The 16,728-nt window shown below is 43.4% G+C and overlaps 1 protein-coding gene across 1 annotated transcript in view; it reads left to right on the top strand.

The window, feature by feature from the left end:
• The window catches only part of CLASP1 (cytoplasmic linker associated protein 1), a 267,853-nt gene that overhangs the window by 107,890 nt on the left and 143,235 nt on the right, over nucleotides 1-16,728 (top strand). Inside the window, exon 8 of the mRNA XM_060016946.1 lies at nucleotides 6,113-6,180. Coding sequence (XP_059872929.1) covers nucleotides 6,113-6,180 — 68 coding nt within the window. The remainder of the gene's footprint in view (nucleotides 1-6,112; nucleotides 6,181-16,728) is intronic.

The raw sequence follows: 16,728 nt of genomic DNA, 5'->3' as shown, positions 1-16,728 counted from the left end.
TTTACCTGTGTTTTATATTTACCTTTGTAGTTTTTCATCACCTCTTGTGATGTGTGGAGGATTGGTTCCAGGACCCCCTGTGGATGCCAAAAATCCATGGTTGCTCGAGTCTCTTACATAAAATGGTGTAGTATTTGCATATAACTTATCCTCTTGTATGCTTTAAACCATCTCTAGGTTACTTAAAATACCTAAACACAATGTAAATCCTATGTAAATAGTTGCTGGCATGTGACAAATTCAAGTTTTCTTTTTTGGAACTTTCTAAAATCAAAAAAAAAAATCTTTTTGGTCCACGGTTGGTTGAATCCCCAGATGTGGAACCCACGAATATGGAAGGCTGACTGAACTTTTACTGGTGTTCTTTATGTCTCCATGTGGATTTGGGCTCTTGTACTGTGTTCTTTCATTTCAATTCACAGTCTTATTTTATTTTTTGCTTATCAAGAAATGTCCTAAATTCTCCTTCATCCCCCCGGCCCCCGCCACCATGCAATATAATAATAAAGACAATATAATAAAGTCTGCACTTTATTATATTGGTAGTATGGCTTCATGTAAAGACTGAAGTGTCTTTGGTCCAGAGAGGATTCTCCGCTTCATTTTTGAAGGTTGATTTTATTGGATATAGAATTCTTGGTTGAGATTTTTAGTTTCAGGACTTTGAATATATTATCCCACAGCTGCCTGGCCTCCATTGTTTTTTGTTTTTGGGGTTTTTTTTAAACATCTTTATTGGAGTATAATTGCTTTACAATGGTGCGTTAGTTTCTGCTTTATAACAAAGTGAATCAGCTATGCATACACATATATCCCCATATCTCCTCCCTCTTGCATCTCCCTCCCTCCCACCCTCCTATCCCACCCCTCTAGGTGGTTACAAAGCACTGAGCTGCTCTCCCTGTGCTATGCGGCTGCTTCCCACTAGCTGTCTATTTTACCTTTGCCTGCATTGTTTTTAATGAAAAATCAGTTACTAATCTTATTGGGGAGCCCTTGTACGTGATGAATGGCTTCTCTATTGTTGTTTTCAAGGTGTTCTCTTTGTCTTTTCTTTTAATCCTTTGCTTATTATGTGTCTAGGTTAGGATCTCTTTAAGTTTATCCCATTGGGAGTTTGTTGAGCTTCATGAATTTAGAACGTTTTCGGTCATTATTTCTTCACATACTTTTTCTGTCCTTTTTCCTTTCCCCTCTCCTGGGATTCCAATTAAGTGTATGTTGGTATAGTAAGAAGATAATCTCTGAGGCTCTGTTTATTTATTTATTTATTTTTCCTGTTCATTTTTCTTCTGTTTCTCAGACATGATAGTGTCAATTGACTCATCTGCAAGTTTGCTGCTGCTTTTTCTCCCAAATCACTGTTGAGCCTCTCTAGTGAATTTTTATTTTTATTTTTTTTTAAAAATTATTTTATTTATTTATTTATTTTTTGGCTGCGTTGGATCTTCGTTGCTGTGTGCGGGCTTTCTCTAGTTGCAACGAGCAGGGACTACTCTTTGTTGCGGTGCGCAGGCTTCTCATTGCGGTGGGTTCTCTTGTTGCAGAGCATGGGCTCTAGGCGCACAGGCTTCAGTAGTTGTGGTACACGGGCTTCAGTAGTTGTGGCTCGTGGGCTGTAGAGCACAGCCTCAGTAGTTGTGGCGCATGGGCTTAGTTGCTCCGTAGTATGTGGGATCTTCCCGGACCAGCGCTCGAACCCGTGTCCCCTGCATTGGCAGGCGGATTCTTAACCACTGTGCCACCAGGGAAGCCCTGAATTTTTAATTTTAGTTGTTTATAAATGTTTAATTTCATTTCGAGAATTTCTGTATGATTCTTATGTTTTCCATCTCTTCATTGATATTCTGTATTTGGTGAGACCTTGGTTCTTATATTTTCCCCAGGCTTGCTGTTGTTGGTGTTGTTTTCGTTGCTCATTGCTTGTTTAGTGACTTATCTGAACTAATGCTGTAAAGTCTGTATTTTTTGGTTGTGTGTGTTTACTATAGTCATCTGTCCTTGGTTAGGTTAGCGTTCAGCTGATGATTGGACAGGGGTTTCCTTCAGTCCCTTTGCTGAAGGCTCTGTGTGTTGGGACGTGCTTTCAGTGTTCTGGCAGGCAGTTTATAAGTTACTGCCCTTATGTCTCTTTACTGCCTGCTTGTGCAGAATCTCACGGTAGGCAGAGGTGAGACGTTAGTGCCTTGGGTCATTCTCAGGCATGCACACAGCCTTGTCCATATATGCGATCTTCTAGATTCCCAGGAATGTGTCAGAGCTTTTCAAAGGTTCCTGAGAACATCTCATCCTCCAGTTTTTCCTTATAAGTTTTTTGGTCAGTTTCTTTGCCCCAGCGGTTATTGCCGTGTTAAATAGTCATTGTGGATTCTTTTTGATTGTGGCCTCAGGGAAAAGGGTCTCACACTGAGCATGCTCTGAGTGAGGTGCGATAAAGACAAGCCCTGTGAATGGGGGTTCAGGGATATGCCAGGCAGGTCAGATAATGACAGTTCTCTGGGAATGCGGATTCTTAGGGGCTCCAGACTTGTTCAACTTTTTCTAGTGGTTGTGAGGCTGTTGGTTTTCAGCCTGAGTTGAGATGGAAATAGGGCACTTGCAAAGCAATGGAAAACTTACTGTTCTTACCAAGATTCAGCCTTTTTGCTTGAAGAATGCTCGGATTGTTGCAAGCCTTTGTTTAATTTCCAGTTTTGGAAAACTTGATTTTGCTGATGTTTTCTTTGCTTCTTTGGAGGAGCAGATTTTCAGAGGTCCTTATGGTGCCATTTTGAAGGGCTCCTCCCCGTGTGCTTTTTTTTTTTTTTTTTTAAGAATTGTGTTGCATTCTTTTTTTAAAAAAAATTTTTTTAATTAATTTATTTATTTATGGTTGTGTTGGGTTTTCGTTTCTGTGTGAGGGCCTTCTCCAGCTGGGGCAAGCGGGGGCCACTCTTCATCGCGGTGCGCGGGCCTCTCACTATCGCTGCTTCTCTTGTTGCGGAGCACAGGCTCCAGACGCGCAGGCTCAGCAGTTGTGGCTCACGGGCCCAGCCGCTCTGCAGCATGTGGTATCCTCCCAGACCAGGGCTCGAACCCGTGTCCCCCGCACTGGCAGGCAGACTCTCAACCACTGTGCCACCAGGGAAGCCCCCTGTGTGCTTTTATAATTAAAATATTTTCTCATCTCTTTGGAAATAGAAATAATATATTAAAAACTGTTTGGAGCTTCCCTGGTGGCGCAGTGGTTGAGAGTCTGCCTGCTGATGCAGGGGACACGGGTTCGTGCCCGGGGTCCGGGAAGATCCCACATGCCGCAGAGCGGCTAGGCCCGTGAGCCATGGCCGCTGAGCCTGCGCATCCGGAGCCCGTGCTCCGCAATGGGAGAGGCCACAACAGTGAGAGGCCCGCGTACCGCAAAAACAAACAAACAAACAATCTGTTCGTAGTCTTTTCTCTAAATTGGGATTTGGGAGTGGGGTATGTGTGTGTTCCTTTTGGTCTCTCTTTTTCATATTACAAGCTTTGCTCATATAGTTTATAATCCTTGGTACGTACTCATATTTAAGAGTAGTGGACTGAAAAGCCAATTATAAACTCTGAGTGTAGAACTGGAGCTTGTTTACCATGAGATTACTAGTATTTGCTTTTAGGAGATTATTTTAAACGTATAAAATATTCTAGGAAGGCGTAATTAGATCTAAATCTTACAGTAAAATAAACACCAGTTGCATTGAAGAGTTGAAAATAAAATTTAAATTCAGAAAAATCAGAGGAAAATGGTATTGGGTTATTTGTCAAACTAGTGAAGAAATTTATTTTATATTTGAGATTTAAAATTTAGAAAGTGCAAAAAAAATTGGTGGCTTCAGAGGGTAATCATTAGTTATGTATTCAACGTCTTTGAACCTGTAAAACTCACCCTTTCAGACTTGTGCAAGTTGGTAGGTCCTGGGAGAGGCATTTTGTATTGCTGTGCTCAGGGCTAGGAGACAGAAGGCACTCCCAGGGGAGGTTTTGTTGCTCTCGGGCTGTCATAAAGCCAGGCTCCTGCGATCCCGGGGTGGTCATCTGGGCAGGAGCCATTGTCTAGGCAGCTGTTGAGGCAGGAGCTGGAAAGCACGGCTGCCTGAAGTAATTCTGAATTATGGTGCAGGTGCCAACAGCGGTAATCATCTTAGCCTTCCCATACCTAGTCGTCTGGGCCTACCGGTTGTGGGTCCCGTGGCCGCTGTGAGGAGACCCTACCTGCGAGCTACAGAGAATCTACAGGTGCTTCCACAGTTGCCATCGATAATGGTGAACGCTCTCCCAGGAATGGAGGAAATACTCGCCCCTCCCAGTGATTTCAGGGACAGCCAGCTGGAGGTGCCCTTTGTCCCCGATGTGCAGCCTTGCAGACATGCTCATGTCAGAGGGTGTGGCTGTGATGCAATAAAGTGGCAACTTGGTCAGGGCAGGCCCCGGCAACCTGCGTAGGGATATTATTTATGGGCTTGTTAAGCCAGTGGGGATCTTTGTTACTTATCAAAGGGCAGGTGATGGAAACATCCTAAGAACTTGATTCTAAGGCATCTTTCCAGATTTTTAGTAACCACGGGAGTTGCAAGTGAGCAATAGTTTTACTCATCTGGTCCTGGGATGACAAATAGAACTTTAACTCAGTGCCGACTTTGATTCATTGGTCGTAGCTGCCTGGAGCAGTTTTGGGAAGGATTCTGAGGCTACATCTGGACTTAGATGGAAAGATGGGTTGAAAAGATCAATATCCGCCATAGGACGGGAAGCGGGAGGGGCCGTGTTATCAGACTGGTTCATCTCCTTCACTTACCTCGTGTTTGCTTATGAGTATTTTTGGCTCCCTTGTTTCCTAGAATGTCACAGTCTAAGTAGAATAGAATGAAGTAGAGGTAAGTAGGAGCTCTAGAGGGTGGGACCTTCCCACACTCAGCATCTAGCTAGCTCAGTGCTGGCTCAGCTAATGAACGAGTGCATGAGCTGAGACCGGAGTGTGTGAACTACCTAGTTTTCCACCATGCGCGCGGGGGCGGGACCAGGCACCAGCCTTCTCATTCGGTGATGTCACCCTCCTGCATGATGTGATGTGTGGTGTACACAGAATACCAAAGATAATATAGGTCCCATTCCTATACCCAAGGGGCTTCCATCCTGGTTGGAAAGGAAATCAAACATGTTTGAAATGATTAGAGCTTGTATGACAGGCTGGTTTGTAGGAAAGTGCTAACGTTTCTAGTCTAGTCCTGGAAGTGGGTGGCGTAGGTTTCAATGCAAAAGTGCGTGACTTTGGAATCTCAACCTTTAGGCTTATTCCAATATATCTGTGTTTCGTTCGGAAAGCCTCTTTTTTCTTGAGTTTTCCTACAAGGTAAACCCCACCCCCACCCCCAGTTTTCCTCTCATTTTCGGTGTCACTAGGATGGAATATTTGGTGGTTAAAGAGTTTTGCTTCTTTTAAAATGTCATGGTGAAAATGATCCACTAATAGAAAATACATGTCATGCAGATTTTTAAGCTGAGGATTATCCAGTCACAACATTTGCTTCTAGAGAAATTATTTACAGCATTTTTAAAATAAGCAAAAGTCACAGAAAAGCCTTTGTACTGTAATATCAATGCATTTTGAAAATCTTTGTCCTGAGTAATCAGCAGTCTGTGCTTAGACAGAAATAGGAGATATAAACAGTTTTCATGATGCATACATTTTGTGTAGAGACGTCAGTCAGTTTAGTATAATGTCTGAGAGCCTGGGCTCTGGGTTCTTACTCTCAGGGCTGGCATCTCTACCCTGACCAAGTGTGTTACCTTAAGTAAGGGGGTTTTGATTTTCTCGTCTGTCATATGGGGATACTGATAACCCCTTATACAGCTGTTGCAAGAATCAAAGGAGATTTTTCAGGTAGAGCTTAGGTCGGTGCTTGGCTTGTAATAAGCAGGTGCTCACTCATTGTTGGCTATTGATAATGCTGTTAGCATAGCTACTGTTGTTGTTAGATGGGTCTGTTATCAATGAGTGAGACTCACCTTCAGTGTATACTATGATTGTAAATATGTTAATGTAATTGTAATATGGTTAATAGTTTGTATAATATATATATATTTTTTCTTCATCCAGGTTGAATGTAATTTTTACAAAATTTGATGAAGTCCAAAAATCTGGAAACATGATACAGTCTGCAAATGGTGAGTAGAAAAAGCAACCATTCTACTTTTGCTTCTTCACTTCCACTTTTAGCATAAGTATTACTTACACTATATGCTATTCCTGAATAGCTGAATTTGATACCTTGATAGGAGTTTCTAGGTCTCAAGATTTAACCTCCATTTACCTACTTTCGCAAGCTCGAAACTATGGAGTTGTCATTGACTTTCTTTTATAACCTACACTGAATCCATCAGCTAATCCTGTTGCCTTTATTTTTAAAAATACATCTAGAATCCCAAAGATTCCCTGTGTAACTGCTCCTCTCCTCCTAGTACAAGCCATCACGGTGTTTTGCCTGCACTCCTGATTTTATTCTCTCCCCACACCTAAAGTCTGTTTTTCACTCAGCAGCCAGACTGATCCCTTTAGAATGTAGCGCAAGTAACGTTAATCCCTTGTTCATCAGAATCCCCCAGAGGTTTCCCAGCGCAGTGACTCACGGTGCCCCACCGGGGCACCTGCAGCCCCCATTCTGAGGTCATCTACCATTGTTCTTCCTGAAAGTTCTCTTGGCTCCAGCCTGTTGGCTTCCTTGCTAATTTTTAGCATGTTTCTCCTGCTTCAGGGCCTCTGTGCTTGTGATTCCTTCTGCTTGAGGCTCTTGTTCCCAGCTGTCATTAGGGCCTCCTCCTTATCCCACCCAGAGCTCGGCTGCAGTCTCGCTTCATTACACAGGCGTCCAGAACAGCGCACCCAGTGTTATAAGGGAACGCTCTCTGCCCTCACCTGGCGTGACTTTCCTCCTTAATGAATATTACCGCAGAACTGTTTTTTTGTTTATTCATGAGGGTAAGAACTTTGCTTTTTTTTCACTTCTTTATCCTTAACGCCGTTTGGAAGTCATCAGGAAGTCCGTTGCCAACGAGAAGTTTTCTAACGTTGGATACATCATTGTATCATAGCTGTTTCAGGATTGCTAGGGATCTGAGATCATAGCGTAGCCTTCAGATTTTGACTATCTTGAGGCTGTTAAAGAAGTTTGAGTGATTTCCTGCAAAGGGACATAGTACTTGAGGGCAGAGCAGGAAACAGAATCCAGGTCTCTAAGCTCACACTCTAGTTGTGTACCCGTCGTTACCAGTACGGAATTTGTTTTTAAATAGCATGTTTCTTATAAAATGCTTTTTTAAAATTTCTTTTTCATACATTTGTAAAATCGTTACAGTATTAAAAGAAAGATTAATTATGATTCTGCTATCACCAGCAAATCAGTTTTCATTTTTCTGTATTATCTTCTAAGTAATTTTCCTATAACTGTATAATTTGTATGCAGTTTTAACCATGGCATAATTTCTGCATATTACCCTCTACTTTTATATATACTTTTCTATGTGCTTTCAACTGTATCATTGGTAGAGCTGAGACCAGCGATGAGGGGGGTTGACAGTGTGTGTGGGCAGAGCTGTCCAGCCAATTGCTAGACGCGTGCTTTTATTTTGTATTTATTTTTTTGTTTTTTATTTCGTTTTGTTTTACGCTTATTATTTTTTTCTTGGAGTATAGTTGCTCTACAATGTTGTGTTAGTTTCTGCTGTACAGCAAAGTGCCTCAGCTACATGTATACATACATCCCCTCCTTTTTAGATTCCTACACATTTAGGTCACCACAGGGCATTGAGTAGAGATCCCTGTGCTGTACAGCAGGTTCTCATTAGTTATCTGTTTTATACACAGTAGCGTATATATGTCAAGCCCAATCTCCCAGTTCATCCCACCCACCCACCCCTTCCCCTCTTGGTATCCATAAGTTTGTTCTCTACATCTGTGTCTCTGTTTCTCCTTTGCAGATAAGTTCATCTGTACCATTTTTCTAGATTCCACATATAAACGATATTATATGATATTTGTTTTTCTCTTTCTGACTTACTTCACTCTGTTATGACAGTCTCTAGGTCTGTCCACGTCCCTGCAAATGGCACTATTTCATTCCTTTTTATGGCTGAGAATATTCCATTGTATGTATATATATATATATATATATATATATATATACACACCACATCTTTATCCATTCCTCTGTTGATAGGCATTTAGGTTGTTTCCATGTCCTGGCTGTTGTGAATAGTGCTGCAGTGAACACTGGGGTGCATGTATCTTTTCGAATTATGGTTTTCTCTGGATATATGCCCAGGAGTGGGATTGCTGGATCATATGGCAGCTCTATTTTTAGTTTTTTAAGGAACTCCATACTGTTCTGCATAGTGGCTGCACCAGTTTACATTCCCACCAACAGTGCAATAGGGTTCTCTTTTCTCCACGCACTCTCCAGCATTTATTGTTTGTAAATTTTTTGATGATGGCCGTTCTGACCGGTGTGAGGTGATACCTCATTGTGCTTTTGATTTGCATTTCTCTAATAATTAGTGATGTTGAGCATCTTTTCATGTGTTTGTTGGCCATCTGTATGTCTTCTTTGGAGGGATGTCTATTTAGGTCTTGCGCCCGTTTTTTTCACTGGGTTGTTTTTTTGATATTGAGCTGCATGAGCTGTTTGTATATTTTGGAGATTAATCCCTTGTCAGTTGCTTCATTTGCAAATATTTTCTCCCATTCTGAGGGTTGTCTTTTCTTTCTGTTTATGGTTTCCTTTGCTGTGCAAAAGCTTTTAAGTTTAATTGTGTCCCATTTGTGTTTTTTTTTTGGTTTGTTTTTATTTTCATTACTGTAGGAGGTGGGTCTAAAAAGATCTTGCTGCGATTTATGTCAGAGAGTGTTCTATGCTTTCCTCTAAGAGTTTTATAGTGTCTGGCCTTACATTTAGGTCTTTAATTCACTTTGAGTTTATTTTTGTGTATGGTGTTAGGGAGTGTTCTAATTTCATTCTTTTACATGTAGCTGTCCAGTTTTCCCAGCATCACTTATTGAAGAGACCGGCTTGACACATGCTTTTAATTGTGTGTGTGTGTATTCATGTGGTTTTCCAGTTTAAAACTTGTTGACACCAAGATGGAAAGTAATGGGCAAGGAGGTAGCATTGGTGGCAGAAAAGCAAGTTTGTGCTTCATGCCTTTATTATATATGAGACAGAATCTCATTACGGTGCTGGCAATGGGGAGAAAGACCACACCATGTTGGAGGCCTTGCCTAGAAAATTATATATATGCACTCCATGAGTATTTTTTCCCCAGTTTTATTGAGAAATAATTGACCTACATCACTGTATAAGTTTAAGGGATACAGCATGATGGCTTGATTCACATATATCTTGAATACTCTGTGAGTTTTAATGAACTGACGATATGATTTAATCATCAGGAATACCAAAACCCTGTGGCATTGGGAGCATCCCAGCAACGTTTTATTCTAATTGTCCAGGTGTGAACATTGCCCCCCGTTTCCTTATTTTTGTGAAATGTGCATATGTATGTGTGCGTGTCCATGTGTGTCCGTGTGTGTCCGTGTGTGTGTGTGTGTGTGTGTGTGTGTGTGTGTGTGTGTGTGCGCGCGCTTATAGGGGTAGGGTTGAGAATGGAAACAGTTCTGTTAGGCTCTGTGTTAAAAAATAACAGATTGTAAGAAAGCCTTAACTCAAAATTTCTTAGAGACCTGTTCAGCTTTTTACTGTAGGGGCATACTTAGGAGGCAGGCATTGCAGGTTCGGTTCCAGACCCCTGCAGTAAAGCGAATAAAATGGGTCACATGAAGTTTTTGGTTTCCCAGTGCATATAAAAGTTACGTTTACACCATACTGTAGTCTTTTAAGGGTGCGATAGCATTATATCTGGAAAAAAAATACAGTGTACCTACCTTAATTAAAAAATACTTTATTTGCTAAAAAAATGATAAACATCATCTGACCCTTCAGCAAGTCATAATCTTTTTACAATAGTAACATCAAAGATCATTGATCACAGATCATTATGACAAATACAGTAATAATGGAAAAGTTGGAAATATTGTGAGAATTACCAAAATGTGACACAGAGACACAAAGGGAGCAAGTGCTGTTTGGGAAAATGGCTTCAGTAGATTTGCTTGACGCAGGTTTGCCACAAACCCTTCAATTTGTAAAAAAAACAAAACCAAAAAAACGCAGTACCTGCAAAGCACAGTAATGAAAAAGTGCACTGAAACGAGGTATGCCTGTTGATGCGTAGACTTACTGTTTTAATTGTTAGAGCCAGAATAGAATAACGGAAAGGCGCATATATAAAGGTTTTAGAATTCCTAACCCAAATAGCTTGGTCTCTCATCAGTAACTTTGGGAGACCAGCAAGGTGTTTAATTGCTGTCAAAAAATAAACCACCTCATTTTCTTCTTTGCTGGAGCCATTGAACATTTAGGTAGCAGGTAGCATAGAGAAGCTGCAGTAGCAGCAGAATAAAAGTCCCCCCCCCCCCCCCCCCGCCCCGACCCAGCTTCTCCTTTTTATTTACCCACTGACTTCCAGTGTAAAAGCATTCTTTGAACTCTTCTGGACTTCAGACCATTGAGTCTTCTACTTTTTTCAACCCATCCACCCTCTGCTTTCTCCTGCTTGCTCTTTATACAGCTTGTATCGCAACCTTTCTGAACTTTCTTGTTAGTTCTAGGAGTTTTTGTTGGCTCCTTGGGATTTTCTGCGTAGACAGTCATGTCATCCACAAGCAGGAACCGTTTTGTCTCTTTCAGATGTGTATACTTTTTCTTTCCTTTTCTTGCCTTATTGCACTGGCTAGAACTTCTGCCATATGTAAAATAAGGATGGTGAGAGTGGACCTCCTTGCCTGGTTCCCAGTCCTAGGTTTTCCATAACTAAGTTTGATGTTAACTGTAGGTCTTTTTGTAGGTGTTCATTAGCAAGATGAGGTAGTTCTACTACCTCATTCCTACTTATCTGGCTTTTTATTACAAATGGGTATTGGACTTTTTTCTGAAATCATCAGCATATTTTATTTATTTATTTTTGGCTGTGTTGGGTCTTCATTGCTGCGTGCAGGCTTTCTCTAGTTGCTGCTCGCGGGGGCTACTCTTTGTTGCGGTGCGCGGGCTTCTCTTTGTGGTGGCTTCTCTTGTTGCGGAGCACAGGCTCTAGGCGCACAGGCTTCAGTAGTTGTGGCTCATGGGCTCAGTAGTTGTGGCTCACGAGCTCTAGGATGCAGGCTCAGTAGTTGTGCCGCACGGGCTTTGTTGCTCCACGGCATGTGGGATCTTCCCGGACCAGGGCTCGAACCCGTGTCCCCTGCATTGGCAGGCGGATTCTAAACCACTGCGCCACCAGGGAAGCCTGATCATCAGCATATTTTAAATATTAAGGTATAATTCATACTAAAAAAATTCACTTTGTGAAAGTGCATAATTCAGTGGTTTTTCATATATTCAGAAAATTGTGCAGTTATCACCACTGTCTAATTCTAGAAAATTGTCAGCAGCCCCAAGAAAACCTGTGCCCATTAGCACTAGCTGTTTCCCTGTCCTTCCAGTCCCTGACAACCTGTCTTTTGTCTTTGTGGATTTGCCTGTTCTGGACATTTTATATAAATGGAATCATATGGTGTATGGCTTCTTTCACTTAATATTTTCAAGGTTCATCTACCTGGTAGCATATGTCAGTACTTCATTCCTTCTTATGGCTGAATAACATTTTTTTTTTAATAAATACACCATGTTTTGTTGATCCACTCAACAGTTGAAGGACATTTGGGTTGAAGTTTGTGCTTTTCAACTTTGTTCTTCTTTTCAAGATTGTTTTGACTCTGCTGGGTTCCTTGCATTTCCATATGAATTACAGGATTTTGGTAGGGACTGTGTTGAACCTGTCGACCAGTTTGAGAAATATTACCATCTTAACAGCATTAAGCCTTCTAATCCATTAATGTAAGATACCTTTCAATTTATTTAGGTCTTGGAATTCTTTCAACAATGTTTTGTAGTTTTCAATTTGTAAGTCTTGCACTACTTTGGTTAAATTTATTCCTAAGTATTTTATTCTTTTTGGTCATATTGGAAATATAATTCTTTTCTTCATTTTATTTTTGGATTGTTCTTTGCCAGCGTATAGAAATAAAGTAGAATTTTATATTTGATCTTGTATTTGGCAACCTTGCTTAACCCATTTTTTAGCTAGATTTTTCCTCTCCAGTGGATTCCTTAGGATTTTCTATATACTAGGTCATTTAATCTGTGAATAGAGATTGTTTTACTTCTCTCTTTCCAATCTGGATTCCTTTTAGGGTATTGCTTTTTTTGTTTTCAAATGCTTTTTTTTTGATGTCAATTGATACTGTTTTTCTTTAGCCTGATGATATTGTGACGTTATATTGATGGAGTTTTTTCAGGTAATAATCCACTCTTGCATACCTGGAATAAATCCCACTTGGTCATAGTGTACAGTTCTTTTTATACAGTGTTGTGTTCGGTTTGCGAGTACCTTGTCGAGCAGTTTTTTTGCACCTAACTTCATGAGAAAGGTTGGCCTGCACTTGTTCTCACTCCTCGCCGCCCCCCCCCCCCCCCCCCCGCTTTGTCTGGACTGTTGACTCTTAAGCATGTCGAGTGTCGTTCGGTAAAAACATGCATATGTATATCTCCAGCCATTCTCGTTGCTCTGCTTCTCTCCTCCCCTGTACAGCAAACTTTTCCTGAGACGTCTGTGTTAAAAAAAAAAAAAAAAAAAAATTCAACTGAGTAAATTTTAAAGATCTACTTGGCTTTACTGAACGAGTCTTGAGTTGGGGAGCATCCCATCTAGCGAGGGTGTGTGTGTCGGGGGGGTTGCTCCAAAAGGAGTAGAGAAAGGGAAAGGTTTTCTAAAGGCAAGACAAGGAAGTCATAAACAGAAAAGCTTATTTCAGGCTAAAGTAACCCACCTGTGGGGGACGGGACGGGTCTGTGTGGCAGTGACCTCACCTTCACTGGGGCTGGAGGACACCCATGAGACGGGTGACCTCCCTGGTGCCGACCGGGAAATTCCTGACTGACCGCGTGAGACCGCAGTTGGTAGGGAGGTTGAAGCAGCAGTTGGGTTAGGTATTCAGCCCCACTCTGGTTGTGCGGCCTAGTGTAAGTGACTCCGTCTTGGTCCTGTGGTTTGCTTTTTTAAACATCTGTATTCCCTGTCTCAGTCTCTTCGCCTAGTCACCTCCTCAGACTGCTCCAGGCTCGGGGTCAGCTCACGTCATCGACACAGCTGACGGCGCTGTTACGGGGTGATGGCCACGCTACTCCACCCGCTGGCGTTGCCAGTCTTCACCCTGCCCGGCCTCTCACCATGCTGGACACTGCTGAGCCCCATCTCCCCCTCCTGGAAGCATCCTTCCTCCTTGCCTCCTCTGGCCTGACCTCCTTTTGATGTTTTTTTCCTGCTGTTGGACTGTTGTTTCTAGGTTTGCTCTCTGCTACTTGCCGCTAAATTCTTAAGGCTGGCTCGGTTCTATGCCTTTCTCTTTCTCAGGCAGTGCTCTCCTCTGGGTTATAATTTTCCATGGCCGGAACTCTGTTTACTAGCCAGATAACATGTTTCCATAAATGCGTCCAATGCTGCTAACCGTATGTGAAGGAGCTGCCTGTCTGACATTTCTTCATGTATTGGAGACACGCACCCAGACTCATGTCCCAAAGACAAAACCCAGAACACCTCAACATGACCTTGTCCTAGCTTCCCTCTGTACATCTCCCGTGGACGACCGCTCCACTGTCCACCCAGGCGTGTGAATCAGGACTTGCCTGTCACCCCGGAGGCCCCACCTTCCTCCCCGCCTGGTGCCTCGCCACTGGCTCCTGTGGCTGTGGACGCCTCTCGGTGGCCCCAGCGCTCTTCTCCAGCCCCTTTGCCCGCACTGTTGAAGCCACCTGCTCGCGGTCCCCCTGCCTCCTCCCCCCGGTCTGGTCTGTTGTGCGACGTCGCCGAAATGAGGGGACCGATCTTTCTCTCTGGATGAAGACTGCTCTGTGGTGGAAGAGACTGAGGCCAGGAGGTCTTCTCCTGTCTCCTTTTTCCTTCAGCCAGGACAGTGTTAAAAACATTTATAAGTATTACCTGCACTGTCACTTTGATGTTAGCCTGAGAGATGTTCACTTTTCAGAAGTCTGAGCAGGTCGGATCCTTGCTCAGATCCTTGAAGGTGGACACAGCCTGTAGCCAAACTCTGGGCGCACCTGGGGGCGGCCTCAGAGCAAGGTCTTCTGACCCCCTTCCTTTTTCATTTCTTTATTTGGAAAATGTTAAATGTATGCTAAGGTGCATAGATGAGAATAACGGAGCCCCATGTGGGCGCCACCCAGCTTCACCAGGCCTTGTTTCACCTCCATTCATCAGAAATAATGGGCTGCAAGTGAAGAAGAGCTGGAACACATTATGTCATTCAAGTCGGGTTCAAGACGTGGGCCTGGCCCTTTCTGTATTTTTTAGTAGAACATTAATATAGAAAATGAGCATCAGTTTCAGATTAGGTATATTCTTCTTAGGAATTTTGCAAGCATTAATCTCCCAAAAATAAGCACACCGTTGTTATCGTCTACTTTTAAGAACGGGGGGGCTTCCCTGGTGGCGCAGTGGTTAAGAATCCACCTGCCAATGCAGGGGACACGGGTTCAAGCCCTCATCCAGGAAGATCCCATGTGCCGCAGAGCAACTAAGCCCGAGTGCCACAACTACTGAGCCTGCGCTCTAGAGTCCGTGAGCCACAACTACTGAAGCCCGTGTGCCTAGAGCCTGTGCTCCGCAACAAGAGAAGCCACCACGATGAGAAGCCCACGCACCGCGACGACGAGTAGCCCCCGTCCGCCGCAACTAGAGAAAGCCCTGCGCAGCAACGAAGACCCAACACAGCCAAAAATAAATAAATTAAATAAATAAATTTATAAGAACAGAGGAAAACAAATTACAGTTGGTGAGTCCTGTTTGTTTCAAGAGGAGGGAAAGGCGTGAACATCATACGTTAGCTGCGTGCTGATGGTGACTGTGGGGAGGGCTTCCGTCCCATAGGGTTAGACGAAGGCTTTCCGAGCAGCTCTGTGTTGCAGGTGGATTCTGCCTCCTGCCCTCACTACTCACATGATTAAAAAAAAATCTTCTTCCTGTTTCAATTCATTGCTCTCAAGATACCCCCCAGTCCTTAGCAGCCTGCTGCAGCCGTGCTCCATCTGGCCCTGCAGCCTTCTCAGCCCGGCCCTCCCCTGGGGCCACCTGTCCTCATTACTCTTCCTCTGAGACCCTGGTGCACGTCTCTTCTGTCTCCTCTTTCTTATCTCGCTGTTCCTCATCCTTTCCAGCTCAGTATTCCCTCCCTCTGGCTCTAGAAAGCTTTCCCTGACCTCCCTGTTGGACACTTCCAAGCATCCCCTACTTTGCTGCATTTGGTGATTTGACCGATGTCCCTCTTCTGCATTGGACTCTTAGCCCCCTGAGTACAGGGCATTCTGGGCCCCAAACACCTCCGTCTGTCTTCTGTTCTTAGTCCTGGTGAGTCCTCTGGAGTTGGCTCGTTTGAGGGGCATCAGTGTTTTCCTCTGTAATCTCTTATTATTGATAACACAGAGTGCATACGTGGAAACTTCGTACCTGAGGTACCCCAGTCCTTCTTGTTTTCTGCTTTTCCCTATGGATTCTTGGGTACCAGATGAGAGTTAGACCTGAGGAAGAAATGAGTCAAAGGCAAAGAGAGGATGGAAACATGGGGCTCATTTCCAGGTTCCTGAACTGCCTTTGGGCCAGGGTTCTGATGGATGGAAGGCCGCGGTGTTTGATTCGTACGTGTGTATTTCCTAGGCTGACCCGGCAAGCCGTCTGTTGAGTGATCTGTCTCTCAAACCCCATTTGTGAAAATTCAGCCTCTGTTCACAGCAGGAGGACTTAACAAGTGACTCAACAGGGACCTAACACTTTAATGAGTGGTGACTGTGTGTGGCCACAGCAGGTGTCCGTTTTGGAGTGTGGGTGCCCGAGTCCCCCACGGGACAGGTAGACAGAGCGTCAGGGAGAAGCCGAAAGGGGCTGCTGTGGACGAGTGTGGCCATCGTTCCTCCTTAGGAAAGGCTTCTCTGCCCCCACACGCGGGCCGTGTGACTCGGGGCACCGCACTTCCCTCCTGGGAGCCGGCTCACTCCTGTGCTCTGCAGGGTAAATGAGGTCGGGTGTAAAGCTCCCAGCCGTGCCCGGATGGGGTTGGTGCTCAAAACGATAGGTTTCTCCTCCATTGCTCCATCTCAGGGATATATTCATTTTTTTTTTTTTTAAATAAATAGAACATCATTTGAGAATAACTCTCATAATTGTGTTTCTTGTAGAGTTTTGGGTGATTTTGGAGTATACATTTAAAATTTAATGCACGTTTTCTTTAACAGTAATGTACTTTTTAAAAAATGGTGTTTTTGAGGTGTAATTCACATACCATACAATTTACCCACTTAAAGTATATACTTCAGTCATATTTAGCATATTTACAGGTATGTGCAATCATCACCACAGTCAGTTTTAAAACATTTTTGTCACCGCAAGAGAGAAACCCGGTGTTCGTAGCCGTCACCTTCCTAATTCCCTAACCCCCACCCCTGCCCCAGCAGCTGCGAATCTACTCTACAGACTTGCCTGTTCTGGGCATTTCAT

Source organism: Delphinus delphis, chromosome 7 (assembly GCF_949987515.2).
Source record: "Delphinus delphis chromosome 7, mDelDel1.2, whole genome shotgun sequence".
In the NCBI taxonomy this organism is placed as follows: Eukaryota; Metazoa; Chordata; class Mammalia; order Artiodactyla; family Delphinidae; genus Delphinus; species Delphinus delphis.
This window is presented reverse-complemented; position numbering and strand designations above follow the sequence as displayed.